Source organism: Oncorhynchus kisutch, linkage group LG15 (genome assembly GCF_002021735.2).
Source record: "Oncorhynchus kisutch isolate 150728-3 linkage group LG15, Okis_V2, whole genome shotgun sequence".
Classification (NCBI taxonomy): Eukaryota; Metazoa; Chordata; class Actinopteri; order Salmoniformes; family Salmonidae; genus Oncorhynchus; species Oncorhynchus kisutch.
This window is the reverse complement of record NC_034188.2, coordinates 87,132,475-87,146,750: the sequence shown is the minus strand read 5'-3', so window position 1 is coordinate 87,146,750 and position 14,276 is coordinate 87,132,475. Positions and strand designations below refer to the sequence as shown.

Below are 14,276 nucleotides of genomic sequence, written 5' to 3'. Positions count from 1 at the left end.
CTATTAATTTGAGTTGAAGATCTATATATTTCTTGTCGGCATTCCTCCAGTCTGGAACTGAAATAGTTTAACGCAGCCAGACAGTCGATGCTATTGTTTGTCTTATTTCTGAGTTTACACAGTGTTTTATTGACTGCTATTACCATTTCCATAGTGATACTGTCTGTTTTACTGCCGTTTCACAAAAGGATCTGAGAGAGTGAAAAACTAAAGAACACACTAACTCTCACAGACACACATACAGGCCTACAGTAGGACTAGGTTCCAGAGAGAGACAACACACACATACAGGTCTACAGTAGGACTAGGTTCCAGAGAGAGACAACACACACATACAGGTCTACAGTAGGACTAGGTTCCAGAGAGAGACAACAGACACACATACAGGCCTACAGTAGGACTAGGTTCCAGAGAGAGACAACAGACACACATACAGGTCTACAGTAGGACTAGGTTCCAGAGAGAGACAACAGACACACATACAGGCCTACAGTAGGACTAGGTTCCAGAGAGAGACAACAGACACACATACAGGTCTACAGTAGGACTAGGTTCCAGAGAGAGACAACAGACACACATACAGGCCTACAGTAGGACTAGGTTCCAGAGAGAGACAACAGACACATACAGGTCTACAGTAGGACTAAGTTCCAGAGAGAGACAACAGACACACATACAGGTCTACAGTAGGACTAGGTTCCAGAGAGAGACAGACACAAAGACTTCTCAATTCACCTTTCAATCAGTTTGTGGATCCTCTGTCTCTCTCTACTCATACATAAAAACATAATTCTGACTGGCCTCCTCCCAGCATCTGGAGTGAATCAGTGAAGACCCTCTTAATAACAACACGAGGCTAAACTCAGGCTCAGCCCACAGTCCACTGGGCTGCCTGGCCCTCCTTCCCTCCACAATACATAGGCTTTCCCTGCTTCCCTGCTAAAGGGCATACAACCAATGATGCTACCGTGAATGGAGACAATTCACACACACACACACACACACACACACACACACACACACACACACACACACACACAGGTGGACTGAAGCGAACCCATAAAAACACATTCAATCAGCAAGACCCTGGTATGAAAAGACTGGAGACGAGACTCTCCACATACAAGACATGTTCCTTGCTCAAGTGTTAGAAATATTTTAGAAACACACGCACACAAATCTGAATGTTAATCTGCACGTAGCATTTAGTCAGTCACTTATCCCTGATATTCTCAGTGGTGAAAACGTGTTCACCACTGTCTGCTAAACCAAATGTAAAAAATAAAATACATATATATTTTTACAATAATTATTATTATGATTTACTACCACTAACAATAATTATTATGATTTACTACCACTAACAATAATTATTATGATTTACTACCACTATTACTACAGCTCACCACTCCACACTAGCCTGTTATTACAGGATCTCACCACTCCACGCTAGCCTGTTATTACAGGATCTCACCACTCCACACTAGCCTGTTATTACAGGATCTCACCACTCCACGCTAGCCTGTTATTACAGGATCTCACCACTCCACACTAGCCTGTTATTACAGGATCTCATCACTCCACGCTAGCCTGTTATTACAGGATCTCACCACTCCACACTAGCCTGTTATTACAGGATCTCACCACTCCACACTAGCCTGTTATTACAGGATCTCACCACTCCACGCTAGCCTGTTATTACAGGATCTCACCACGCCACACTAGCCTGTTATTACAGGATCTCACCACGCCACACTAGCCTGTTATTACAGGATCTCACCACGCCACACTAGCCTGTTATTACAGGATCTCACCACGCCACACTAGCCTGTTATTACAGGATCTCACCACTCCACACTAGCCTGTTATTACAGGATCTCACCACGCCACACTAGCCTGTTATTACAGGATATCAAGTTCAAAGCCAAAATCAATGAGACTGGGTAGCAGGGCCCAGACAGCAGAGCCATCATCTGTTTGCTCTAAAAAATAAGGTCAGACTAGCAACACACGGGGTCAATGGGTCAAACGACCTCGGAGCCCAGTTCAAGTGTAACAGCTGCAGAGTTCAAAAGGTCAAAGCACAGTCCGGGGCAAAAAGATTAGTAAAAAAAACAACCTTTGAAATTGAACGAGGTAGATTACCATTAGACAACCGGAGAGCAAAGCCAGTTCGCAGCACACAAGATTAGGCCGAAGCAGACTAAATGTCCTTTTGGTGGCTACATCTGTGTGCCATGCATTAAGTAAGTGCAAGGCCCCTTTAAACTGACTGCCTGTTGACTTTGCATGGACAGCATTCTAAAAGTGATTAGTCCAAAACAGGAAGTTAATAGTGTCAGGGGAAGCGCTTCAAAAACTATGATTAATATCTCCCTCCCTAACAGGAATTTCAAGACGTTCTTCTAGCACAGCCATGACGGGGTCTGGATGTTGTAAACGAACTGTCGAATGGACAGCTAGGTACACTACACACACACACACACACACACACCAGGAGTCACGTTAATGCAGAATTCAGTATTTTACTGTGTTTTGTAAACGCTGATCTAAAAAAAAATATCTTATTGTAATGTCTGCTTATTGTAATGTCTGCTTATTGTAATGTCTGCTTATTGTAATGCCTGCTTATTGTAATTTCTGCTCGGCGTCAGCCATGTTGTGCTTCAGTCGCACTTCTCCACTCGGATGAGATTTCCCAAACATTCTATCAGCAGACGGCACTCTGACTGATGTCTAGATACTTTTCTCCGGTAAAAAAGTTAGACTAACTTAAAGCAAAACATTAGGACATGTAGCTGGCTACATGTCCCATGATAAACATTTGAAATAGAATGGCCATGCATAGTTTTTTGCCAAAAAAATTATAAACTTGCTATTTCATTATAAGCTATATAAAACACAGCTGAAATGGTAAAAACCAGAGCGTGAACACACACACACACCTGTGTATACAGCCAGATGAATCATCATAATTGCAGCAGGTTTTCTGCTGAGGCCAGTGGTCTGTGTGTTATTTTTAGAGGCCTGGCAGCGGCAGCCCGTAACCCTCCCCGGGGCTTGGCCAGCCCGTAACCCTCCCCGGGGCTTGGCCAGCCCGTAACCCTCCCCGGGGCTTGGCCAGCCCGTAACCCTCCCCGGGGCTTGGCCAGCCCGTAACCCTCCCCGGGGCTTGGCCAGCCCGTAACCCTCCCCGGGGCTTGGCCAGCCCGTAACCCTCCCCGGATTGGCAGCGGCTGCCGCGAGCACCGGTTGTTTACCCTTGTCAAAATGGAGCTGAGCCCAAAACCAACAAAAAGGCGGAGAAAATATAACACTTCCAGGAGTCTAAAACTAAAACACAAACAGAGGGAAAATATCCACATCTCCTGTAAAAATAGGAACCTAAAATGGTCCTGGTGAAATGGCAAAATACTACATGAGGAGAAACCGACCTGCAGTGGAGCCAAGCCTTCTCTAGTCGAACATAACATACAACTAAGAGACCTAAATGATGACCTCACGGAACCTATGAAACATTTAGAGCCCCTGTGGACTGGACACACAGGAAACAGACTGGCCCCTTCATTAGGACAGGGCTTAGCTCATGGTCCTGCTGAACACAGACTGGCCCCTTCATTAGGACAGGGCGATACAGTACGAAGGGGGGGGCGATAGAGTACGAAGGGGGGGCGATACAGTACGAAGGGGGGGCGATACAGTACGAAGGGGGGGCGCGATACAGTACGAAGGGGAGCGCGATACAGTACGAAGGGGGGGCGCGATACAGTACGAAGGGGGGGCGAGATACAGTACGAAGGGGGGGGGAGATACAGTACGAAGGAGGGGCGATACAGTACGAAGGAGGGGGGGGGGGCGATACAGTACGAAGGAGGGGGGGGGGGGGGGGCGATACAGTACGAAGGGGGGGGCGATACAGTACGAAGGGGAGGAGCGATACAGTACGAAGGAGGGCGATACAGTACGAAGGAGGGGCGATACAGTACGAAGGAGGGGCGATACAGTACGAAGGGGGGGCGATACAGTGGGGGGGGGGGGCGATACAGTACGAAGGGGAGGGGCGATACAGTACGAAGGAGGGGGGGGGGCGATACAGTACGAAGGGGGGGGCGATACAGTACGAAGGGGAGGAGCGATACAGTACGAAGGAGGGCGATACAGTACGAAGGAGGGGCGATACAGTACGAAGGAGGGGCGATACAGTACGAAGGGGGGGCGATACAGTGGGGGGGGAGGAGCGATACAGTACGAAGGAGGGCGATACAGTACGAAGGAGGGGCGATACAGTACGAAGGAGGGGCGATACAGTACGAAGGGGAGGAGCGATACAGTACGAAGGGGAGGAGCGATAAGCTGAGAGAGGTGTGATGTGTTTAAATGCCAGTTATAGATCCAGTCTCAAGCCCTGATGGACACAAATCACAGTGGTGTGAACTATTAACAGAATGCTGTATCTCAATTCAATCCCTGGATGTACAACCAAGCACCGATATCACAATTCAATACCTGTAGTCAATAAGGGGAGGGGCGATACAGTACGAAGGAGGGGCGATACAGTACGAAGGGGGGGGCGATACAGTACGAAGGGGAGGAGCGATACAGTACGAAGGAGGGCGATACAGTACGAAGGAGGGGCGATACAGTACGAAGGAGGGGCGATACAGTACGAAGGGGAGGAGCGATACAGTACGAAGGGGAGGAGCGATAAGCTGAGAGAGGTGTGATGTGTTTAAATGCCAGTTATAGATCCAGTCTCAAGCCCTGATGGACACAAATCACAGTGGTGTGAACTATTAACAGAATGCTGTATCTCAATTCAATCCCTGGATGTACAACCAAGCACCGATATCACAATTCAATACCTGTAGTCAATAATGCCAGAGAGAAACCCAAGCCTTCTGGGGTCATCTATAGATGCTGTCTGAGGACTAAACCTTTAGCCTAATTTAGATCTGTGGGTCAGCATAGGCTACGAGACAAGGGGGGGGCATAGTCCAGACATAGTGCCGTCAGCCAGCCAGTTACTGGGTCCAGACATAGTGCCGTCAGCCAGCCAGTTACTGGGTCCAGACATAGTGCCGTCAGCCAGCCAGTTACTGGGTCCAGACATAGTGCCGTCAGCCAGCCAGTTACTGGGTCCAGACATAGTGCTGTCAGCCAGCCAGTTACTGGGTCCAGGCATAGTGCCATCAGCCAGCCAGTTACTGGGTCCAGACATAATGCTGTCAGCCAGCCAGCCAGCCAGTTACTGGGTCCAGGCATAGTGCTGTCAGCCAGCCAGCCAGCCAGTTACTGGGTCCAGGCATAGTGCTGTCAGCCAGCAAGCCAGCCAGTTACTGGGTCCAGGCATAGTGCCGTCAGCCAGCCAGTTACTGGGTCCAGACATAGTGCCATCAGCCAGCCAGTTACTGGGTCCAGACATAATGCTGTCAGCCAGCCAGTTACTGGGTCCAGACATAGTGCCATCAGCCAGCCAGTTACTGGGTCCAGGCATAGTGCTGTCAGCCAGCCAGCCAGCTACTGGGTCCAGACATAGTGCCATCAGCCAGCCAGTTACTGGGTCCAGACAGTGCCGTCAGCCAGCCAGTTACTGGGTCCAGACATAGTGTCGTCTGCCAGCCAGTCAGTTACAGGGTCCAGGCATAGTGCTGTCAGCCAGCCAGCCAGTTACAGGGTCCAGGCATAGTGCTGTCAGCCAGCCAGCCAGTTACTGTGTCCAGACATAGTGCCATCAGCCAGCCAGTTACTGGGTCCAGACATAGTGCTGTCAGCCAGCCAGCCAGTTACTGGGTCCAGACATAGTGCTGTCAGCCAGCCAGCCAGTTACTGGGTCCAGACATAGTGCCGTCAGCCAGCCAGTTACTGGGTCCAGACATAGTGCTGTCAGCCAGCCAGTTACTGGGTCGAGGCATAGTGCCGTCAGCCAGCTAGCCAGCCAGCTACTGGGTCCAGGCATAGTGCTGTCAGCCAGCCAGCCAGCCAGTTACTGGGTCCAGGCATAGTGCTGTCTGCCAGCCAGCCAGCCAGTTACTGGGTCCAGGCATAGTGCTTTCTGCCAGCCAGCCAGTTACTGGGTCCAGGCATAGTGCTGTCTGCCAGCCAGCTAGTTACTGGGTCCAGGCATAGTGCTGTCAGCCAGTCAGCCAGCCAGTTACTGGGTCCAGGCATAGTGCTGTTAGCCAGCAAGCCAGCCAGTTACTGGGTCCAGGCATAGTGCTGTCAGCCAGCCAGCCAGCCAGTTACTGGGTCCAGGCATAGTGCTGTCAGCCAGCCAGTTACTGGGTCCAGACATAGTGCTGTCAGCCAGCCAGTTACTGGGTCCAGACATAGTGCCGTCAGCCAGCCAGTTACTGGGTCCAGACATAGTGCTGTCAGCCAGCCAGTTACTGGGTCCAGACATAGTGTCGTCAGCCAGCCAGTTACTGGGTCCAGACATAGTGCTGTCAGCCAGCCAGTTACTGGGTCCAGGCATACTGCTGTCAGCCAGCCAGCCAGTTACTGGGTCCAGACATAGTGCCGTCAGCCAGCCAGTTACTGGGTCCAGACATAGTGCCGTCAGCCAGCCAGCCAGTTACTGGGTCCAGGCATAGTGCTGTCAGCCAGCCAGTTACTGGGTCCAGACATAGTGCTGTCAGCCAGCCAGTTACTGGGTCCAGACATAGTGCCGTCAGCCAGCCAGTTACTGGGTCCAGACATAGTGCTGTCAGCCAGCCAGTTACTGGGTCCAGACATAGTGCTGTCAGCCAGCCAGTTACTGGGTCCAGGCATACTGCTGTCAGCCAGCCAGCCAGTTACTGGGTCCAGACATAGTGCCGTCAGCCAGCCAGTTACTGGGTCCAGACATAGTGCTGTCAGCCAGCCAGTTACTGGGTCCAGACATAGTGCCGTCAGCCAGCCAGTTACTGGGTCCAGACATAGTGCTGTCAGCCAGCCAGTTACTGGGTCCAGACATAGTGCCGTCAGCCAGCCAGTTACTGGGTCCAGACATAGTGCTGTCAGCCAGCCAGTTACTGGGTCCAGACATAGTGCTGTCAGCCAGCCAGTTACTGGGTCCAGACATAGTGCCGTCAGCCAGCCAGCCAGTTACTGGGTCCAGGTAGAGTGCTGTCATCCAGCCAGCCAGTTACTGGGTCCAGGCATAGTGCTGTCAGCCAGCCAGTTACTGGGTCCAGACATAGTGGTGTCAGCCAGCCAGTTACTGGGTCCAGGCATAGTGCCGTCAGCCAGCCAGCCAGTTACTGGGTCCAGACATAGTGCCGTCAGCCAGCCAGTTACTGGGTCCAGACATAGTGCCGTCAGCCAGCCAGTTACTGGGTCCAGACATAGTGCTATCAGCCAGCCAGTTACTGGGTCCAGACATAGTGCTATCAGCCAGCCAGTTACTGGGTCCAGACATAGTGCCGTCAGCCAGCCAGTTACTGGGTCCAGACATAGTGGTGTCAGCCAGCCAGTTACTGGGTCCAGACATAGTGCCGCCAGCCAGCCAGTTACTGGGTCCAGGCATAGTGCTGTCTGCCAGCCAGCCAGCCAGTTACTGGGTCCAGGCATAGTGCTGTCTGCCAGCCAGCCAGCCAGTTACTGGGTCCAGGCATAGTGCTTTCTGCCAGCCAGCCAGTTACTGGGTCCAGGCATAGTGCTTTCTGCCAGCCAGCCAGTTACTGGGTCCAGGCATAGTGCTGTCTGCCAGCCAGCTAGTTACTGGGTCCAGGCATAGTGCTGTCAGCCAGCCAGCCAGCCAGTTACTGGGTCCAGGCATAGTGCTGTTAGCCAGCAAGCCAGCCAGTTACTGGGTCCAGGCATAGTGCTGTCAGCCAGCCAGCCAGCCAGTTACTGGGTCCAGGCATAGTGCTGTCAGCCAGCCAGTTAATGGGTCCAGACATAGTGCTGTCAGCCAGCCAGTTACTGGGTCCAGACATAGTGCCGTCAGCCAGCCAGTTACTGGGTCCAGACATAGTGCTGTCAGCCAGCCAGTTACTGGGTCCAGACATAGTGTCGTCAGCCAGCCAGTTACTGGGTCCAGACATAGTGCTGTCAGCCAGCCAGTTACTGGGTCCAGGCATACTGCTGTCAGCCAGCCAGCCAGTTACTGGGTCCAGACATAGTGCCGTCAGCCAGCCAGTTACTGGGTCCAGACATAGTGCCGTCAGCCAGCCAGTTACTGGATCCAGACATAGTGCCGTCAGCCAGCCAGTTACTGGGTCCAGACATAGTGCCGTCAGCCAGCCAGCCAGTTACTGGGTCCAGGCATAGTGCTGTCAGCCAGCCAGTTACTGGGTCCAGACATAGTGCTGTCAGCCAGCCAGTTACTGGGTCCAGACATAGTGCCGTCAGGCAGCCAGTTACTGGGTCCAGACATAGTGCTGTCAGCCAGCCAGTTACTGGGTCCAGACATAGTGCTGTCAGCCAGCCAGTTACTGGGTCCAGGCATACTGCTGTCAGCCAGCCAGCCAGTTACTGGGTCCAGACATAGTGCCGTCAGCCAGCCAGTTACTGGGTCCAGACATAGTGCTGTCAGCCAGCCAGTTACTGGGTCCAGACATAGTGCCGTCAGCCAGCCAGTTACTGGGTCCAGACATAGTGCCGTCAGCCAGCCAGCCAGTTACTGGGTCCAGGTAGAGTGCTGTCATCCAGCCAGCCAGTTACTGGGTCCAGGCATAGTGCTGTCAGCCAGCCAGTTACTGGGTCCAGACATAGTGGTGTCAGCCAGCCAGTTACTGGGTCCAGGCATAGTGCCGTCAGCCAGCCAGCCAGTTACTGGGTCCAGACATAGTGCCGTCAGCCAGCCAGTTACTGGGTCCAGACATAGTGCTGTCAGCCAGCCAGTTACTGGGTCCAGACATAGTGCTATCAGCCAGCCAGTTACTGGGTCCAGACATAGTGCTATCAGCCAGCCAGTTACTGGGTCCAGACATAGTGCCGTCAGCCAGCCAGTTACTGGGTCCAGACATAGTGGTGTCAGCCAGCCAGTTACTGGGTCCAGAAATAGTGGTGTCAGCCAGCCAGTTACTGGGTCCAGAAATAGTGGTGTCAGCCAGCCAGTTACTGGGTCCAGACATAGTGCCGCCAGCCAGCCAGTTACTGGGTCCAGGCATAGTGCCGCCAGCCAGCCAGTTACTGGGTCCAGGCATAGTGCTGTCTGCCAGCCAGCCAGCCAGTTACTGGGTCCAGGCATAGTGCTGTCTGCCAGCCAGCCAGCCAGTTACTGGGTCCAGGCATAGTGCTGTCAGCCAGCCAGCCAGCCAGCCAGTTACTGGGTCCAAGCATAGTGCTGTCAGCCAGCCAGCCAGCCAGCCAGCCAGCCAGCCAGTTACTGGGTCCAGGCATAGTGCCGTCAGCCAGCGGGTTAGGTAGGGGGTCTGGGCAGTGTGGGGTGATGCTCACACTAGAAACAAGACGAGGGGTATATATTTCAGCTTGAGTTTCTGCACTGAGGATAGCTCTATATTTAGCTGGATGATGAAGTCGGCATGGCAACACACAGCAAAGCCAACTAACTCCTAAACATATTCAGTTCTATATGGAACACAACAAAACAGCCCCAAGATAACACAAGGCTGACGACAAATTGTTCAATCTTGTATGCGATGTGTGTACGTAAAACACAGATCAAATTCAATAAACAGACAAACAAGGGAACAGATGTGAAGACAGACAGTAGCCGTGGCAGGATTGGTCACTGGGCAGAGCGCGATACTAACGGCATAGTCTCCTCTAAACTCGGTGTAGCAACAGAGCAGTAAATATATCCACATCAGCTCATCAGTCAGAGTCCAGACCTCCACCTCATAAATTAACACCGATACTCCTGCAGACAACACCAGACAAGCCGATGAGAGATTTAAACCACTCATGTTGGATGTTGCCCCTAAATGATCTGCTTCCCGTCACCTAATCTAACTTTAGACGGATTGATCAGATCACCACAGTGAACATGGATGCATGGCCTTTCTACACCTACCTCTGTACACTAGGGATATACGATCAGCTACACCTATACTAACACTAAATTCCCTTCACTTGAAACTCATTCCCAGAAGGCTGGGATCGACCTGCACCTGAATCAGGTTTGAATTAACCCTACATATGAATTAAGCACATTTTATGAGTTGGACACTTTTAAATAGGTAGAAGGAAATGATTGGATGTTGGGTATATTTGAGGCATCTCAGGTAGGAATAAAAATCCATGTTGTCCGGCAGCACTGTGAAAACGCCAGGAAAAAGATGAAACCTTATAAAGAAACTGAACCCAGCTGTAAATGATTAGGGACGGTAAAACTTTCTCCATCTGTATTCATAGTCACCATGTCATCAACTATGATCCATTTTCCAGTGAGATCCCGCTAAATGAGATCCCGCTAAATGAGATCCCCGCTAAATGAGATCCCGCTAAATGAGATCCCCGCTAACTGAGATCCCCGCTAACTGAGATCCCCGCTAACTGAGATCCCCGCTAACTGAGATCCCCGCTAACTGAGATCCCCGCTAAATGAGATCCCCGCTAACTGAGATCCCGCTAACTGAGATCCCCGCTAAATGAGATCCCCGATAAATGAGATCCCCGCTAAATGAGATCCCCGCTAAATGAGATCCCCGCTAAATGAGATCCCCGCTAAATGAGATCCCACTAAAAGCATTTTTGCAGGTGCAGTGCTGGTTGTCGTGTGGGTAGGGAAAGTAGGGGAAAAAACACGCATTTTATGGCTTAAAACAGTGTTGAATAGAAAGTGTTGACAGTGCTGAGTAAAAAGTTAAACATGAGCTCAATTATAAAAACAGAAGCTCTTTGCTGTATTCGTTGAGTCCCTCTAGTCATGGTTTTTGAAAGTTTTAAAATCTCACCAGTATGAACCTTGCCGTGCGTTCCAGGCCTCTTTTCACAGTCTATGGCTCAAGGAAATGGTGATCTGAGCTATCTGATTGGCCAGCGGGCCCCGCCGGATAGGCAGAGCTCTACCTTCAGACGTTCTTAACGGACTTGCCTAGTTAAATAAAGGTTAAATAAATAAAAAGTGAAATGGTTCAAAATGGGAGCACTTTGCCTTCCCGGTGGTAGGGCTGCTGAATCAAAATGCACCCATCGCCAACAGCCTGAAACAAAAACTAAAAAACGCAAGGCTTTGTCGTTGTTTTTTACAGTATAGTTTGGTGGTCGACTAGGAACACTTTGGAGATCGACCAGTCGATCGTGAACGACCGGCAGGTGATCACTGCTCTAGTTACGACCGGCAGGTGATCACTGCTCTAGTTACGACCGGCAGGTGATCACTGCTCTAGTTACGACCGGCAGGTGATCACTGCTCTAGTTACGACCGGCAGGTGATCACTGCTCTAGTTACGACCGGCAGGTGATCACTGCTCTAGTTACGACCGGCAGGTGATCACTGCTCTAGTTACGACCGGCAGGTGATCACTGCTCTAGTTACGACCGGCAGGTGATCACTGCTCTAGCCCTAACCTGGGGAGACAGAATAACAGCTCAAAGCACTTTGTCCAGTAGTGGTTTCTCATTGAGGGAATAAAACAGTTCAAATAGGCCTTTAAATGGCCATGAACAAGCAGTCTGGTATTTAAGTCCTAAACACATGAATCTCTGCTATGGATGTCTGTTCTGTTTTGATGCTGTTACAGGATTTTCATGACAACAAACTAAAAGACAACCAATGTAATGCAGCAGGATCCACCCCTGTAAGCATCCGGTTCTGGACAGAGAGGGAGGGAGCTGCCTAACGAGATTGGAAACAACTGAGAATCCTGAGTACAGACAGACCGAGATGATCAGAGATTCTCCTTGGAAGGCAGTCCTCGAGGAGCCGACAGCACAGTGGGAGGGGGGAGTAAATAAGACAGCATCAATAATAGACAGTGAATGTTCTGAGCTCACAGCCCTGGCTGGTTCCTATCCTCTAGACAGACCTGCTGGCCTCCGCTCCACACGCACACAGATTCACTGTCCTGACTAATCGGTTCTGATAGGCCTTTGCCATAATTACCCAGGGCCTCATCACAAACTTATGCGATGCATATTTCATGTCCAGGCTGTACAGTAGACTGCACTGGCAGTAAATTGAGGAAAAGCCAAATCCCAGACAAATTTACACACTCAACTTCAAAGAGGGAGAAAATACATGTTAAAAGGTAGAGAGAGCATGCAAGTTACTGAAATATTTTCTGTGATCTCTAGATGAATCACAGGCAACAGTAGAAGGAATCAAATACATTTGGTTTTATGGAGATGAGCCTTGATTATAGAGCATGAGTGCATCTCAGTCTGCATATGGCCAAGCACAAATGTAGACTAGAGCCCTATTGAAAGTGTATTTTTCTCACAATTGTTGTTTCCCCTACAAAAAAAATTGCCTTTTTTTTATATATTATCTTCTTCCAACTTTGGCACATTCCCACCTATTTCATAACCTTCCTGACAACTAATGAAATGTTATTCCACAAATACAACGTAACGTTCAATTGCTGGGAAGCGAGTCAAAATGTGTCACGTGTCTGGCATAGCGAGATAAAATTTCCAACACTGTTTTTTTGTGTTCGTTTAATAGATATATATATATATATATATATATATATATATATATATATATATATATATTTATATCTATATCATTTCTTTTAAACCAACACAAAAAAAAACTGTGTTGGAAATGATATATATATATATATATATATATATATATATAAACATGTTAAATGAGAAAAAGAGATTCATCCGGGTTTACCAAGCTGCTGTCTATGTGGAACTGTTACCACGTACACGACAACTTCTGGGAGTCGACGACACACACACAAAAAAAACACACAAGTTAGCTTTAGCTCATGTTAGCAACTAGCGAATTCGCTTAGGTGAACTACCTCTCCCTAAAATACAGCGAATGGTGTTCAAATCGATTGTGGGCTAGAAAGTTACCGTCCAAAATAACAAACAAAAATAACCTTGTATAAAAGGTTTGGTCTGATTTGACGAAATGGATAGCTAACTACTGTCATCACATCGCCAGCATCGACGTAGGATCACTTCATTTCCAACCTCCTCTCCTCCAAAAAATAAATAATCAGGAAACGCAAAAGCTCCTGACCAAGCTAACAAGCAGGTAGTTGGCCCACACTACTGCATGCAAACAACAACAAAAAGTTGACAAGGAGACATATGTGTATTTCTGATTGGATATTGTGGTCTGCTCAGCATCCTGAATGATGTATTTATGTAATAACGACGTTACCCCGCGGCATCGCCAGGGCGCCAGACGATCGATGGGAATTTAACAAAGACGATCAATTTCCGATCAGCTAGAAAGCCACTTTCATCAATGCGAAAAGAGGTCGGTCTCTCTCTCTCTCTTACAAGCGGGATCAAAATACCGACAGAAAAGCCAGTCGAACACAAAACATATCGTCCACGTAGCGAAAGATTTGAAATGGTACGAAACAACTCAAAAGGAGAAAAGACTGACCTGCAGTTGTTGTAAATCAAAACGCTTCCAATATTGAAACATTGATCCCGCATTGGCCGCCATCTTGAGACATATTGAGACGGAATGAGAAGCTGATAGAGAGAGCGAGGGTTGGAGTTCAGGGGAAAGGAAGGGGGGAGCGCGGAAAACACGGAACGGATCTCTCGAATAAGGCCCTTCTGATAGAACAGTGGCGCGGAATGGACTTTATTGAACGGGAACATACTGTATTCAATAGTGCCACGGAGTAGGGTTATTGAACGAGAGATGGCAAGTGTCTATAGGGTAAAATATGGACTGGATTTCTACATGGGCTTTTGAAATCAAGCTCTTTTGTTGGTTAATTAAGGGCGCTTCGTGGTCATTCTGACGTCTGCATTGGCCGCGCAGCATTTATGGTGATATGGCCTTTGCAGAAGTCAAAGCATTCATACTTCTTGTGCTTCGCGTAGCAAGTATAGATGTTGAGCAGAGCTGTGGTGAAGGAAGTTGTCAAGGAAGTGAGTTTGTGTTTATACAGAAACTCCCGCCCTCACCTACTGTCAACCAATCATGTCAGAAATTTGCGTCACGCCATCCATACGTCGTCTCCGAAAACATTTTCGGATTTAAAAAAAAAGTTTAAAGAAAAATTTCGGATCAAGCATAAATTGGCTATTAATCTGTGCACTTCCAATGCTTATCAATAATATTAGCAGTGATGGAAAACAATACCCAATTGTCATTGTAAAAGTAAAGTTAATAGAAAATGTCTCAAGTAAAAGTGAAAGTCTGCCAGATCAGAGGCAGTAGGGATGACCAGGGATGTTATCTT

General features: G+C 49.2%; 1 protein-coding gene across 1 annotated transcript in view; it reads right to left on the bottom strand.

The window, feature by feature from the left end:
- The window catches only part of cux1b (cut-like homeobox 1b), a 162,230-nt gene extending 148,646 nt beyond the window's left edge, over positions 1-13,584 (bottom strand). Inside the window, 1 exon segment of the mRNA XM_031791238.1 lies at positions 13,463-13,584. Coding sequence (XP_031647098.1) covers positions 13,463-13,525 — 63 coding nt within the window. The 5' untranslated portion in view covers positions 13,526-13,584.
- Between the last annotated feature and the right edge of the window lie 692 nt (positions 13,585-14,276).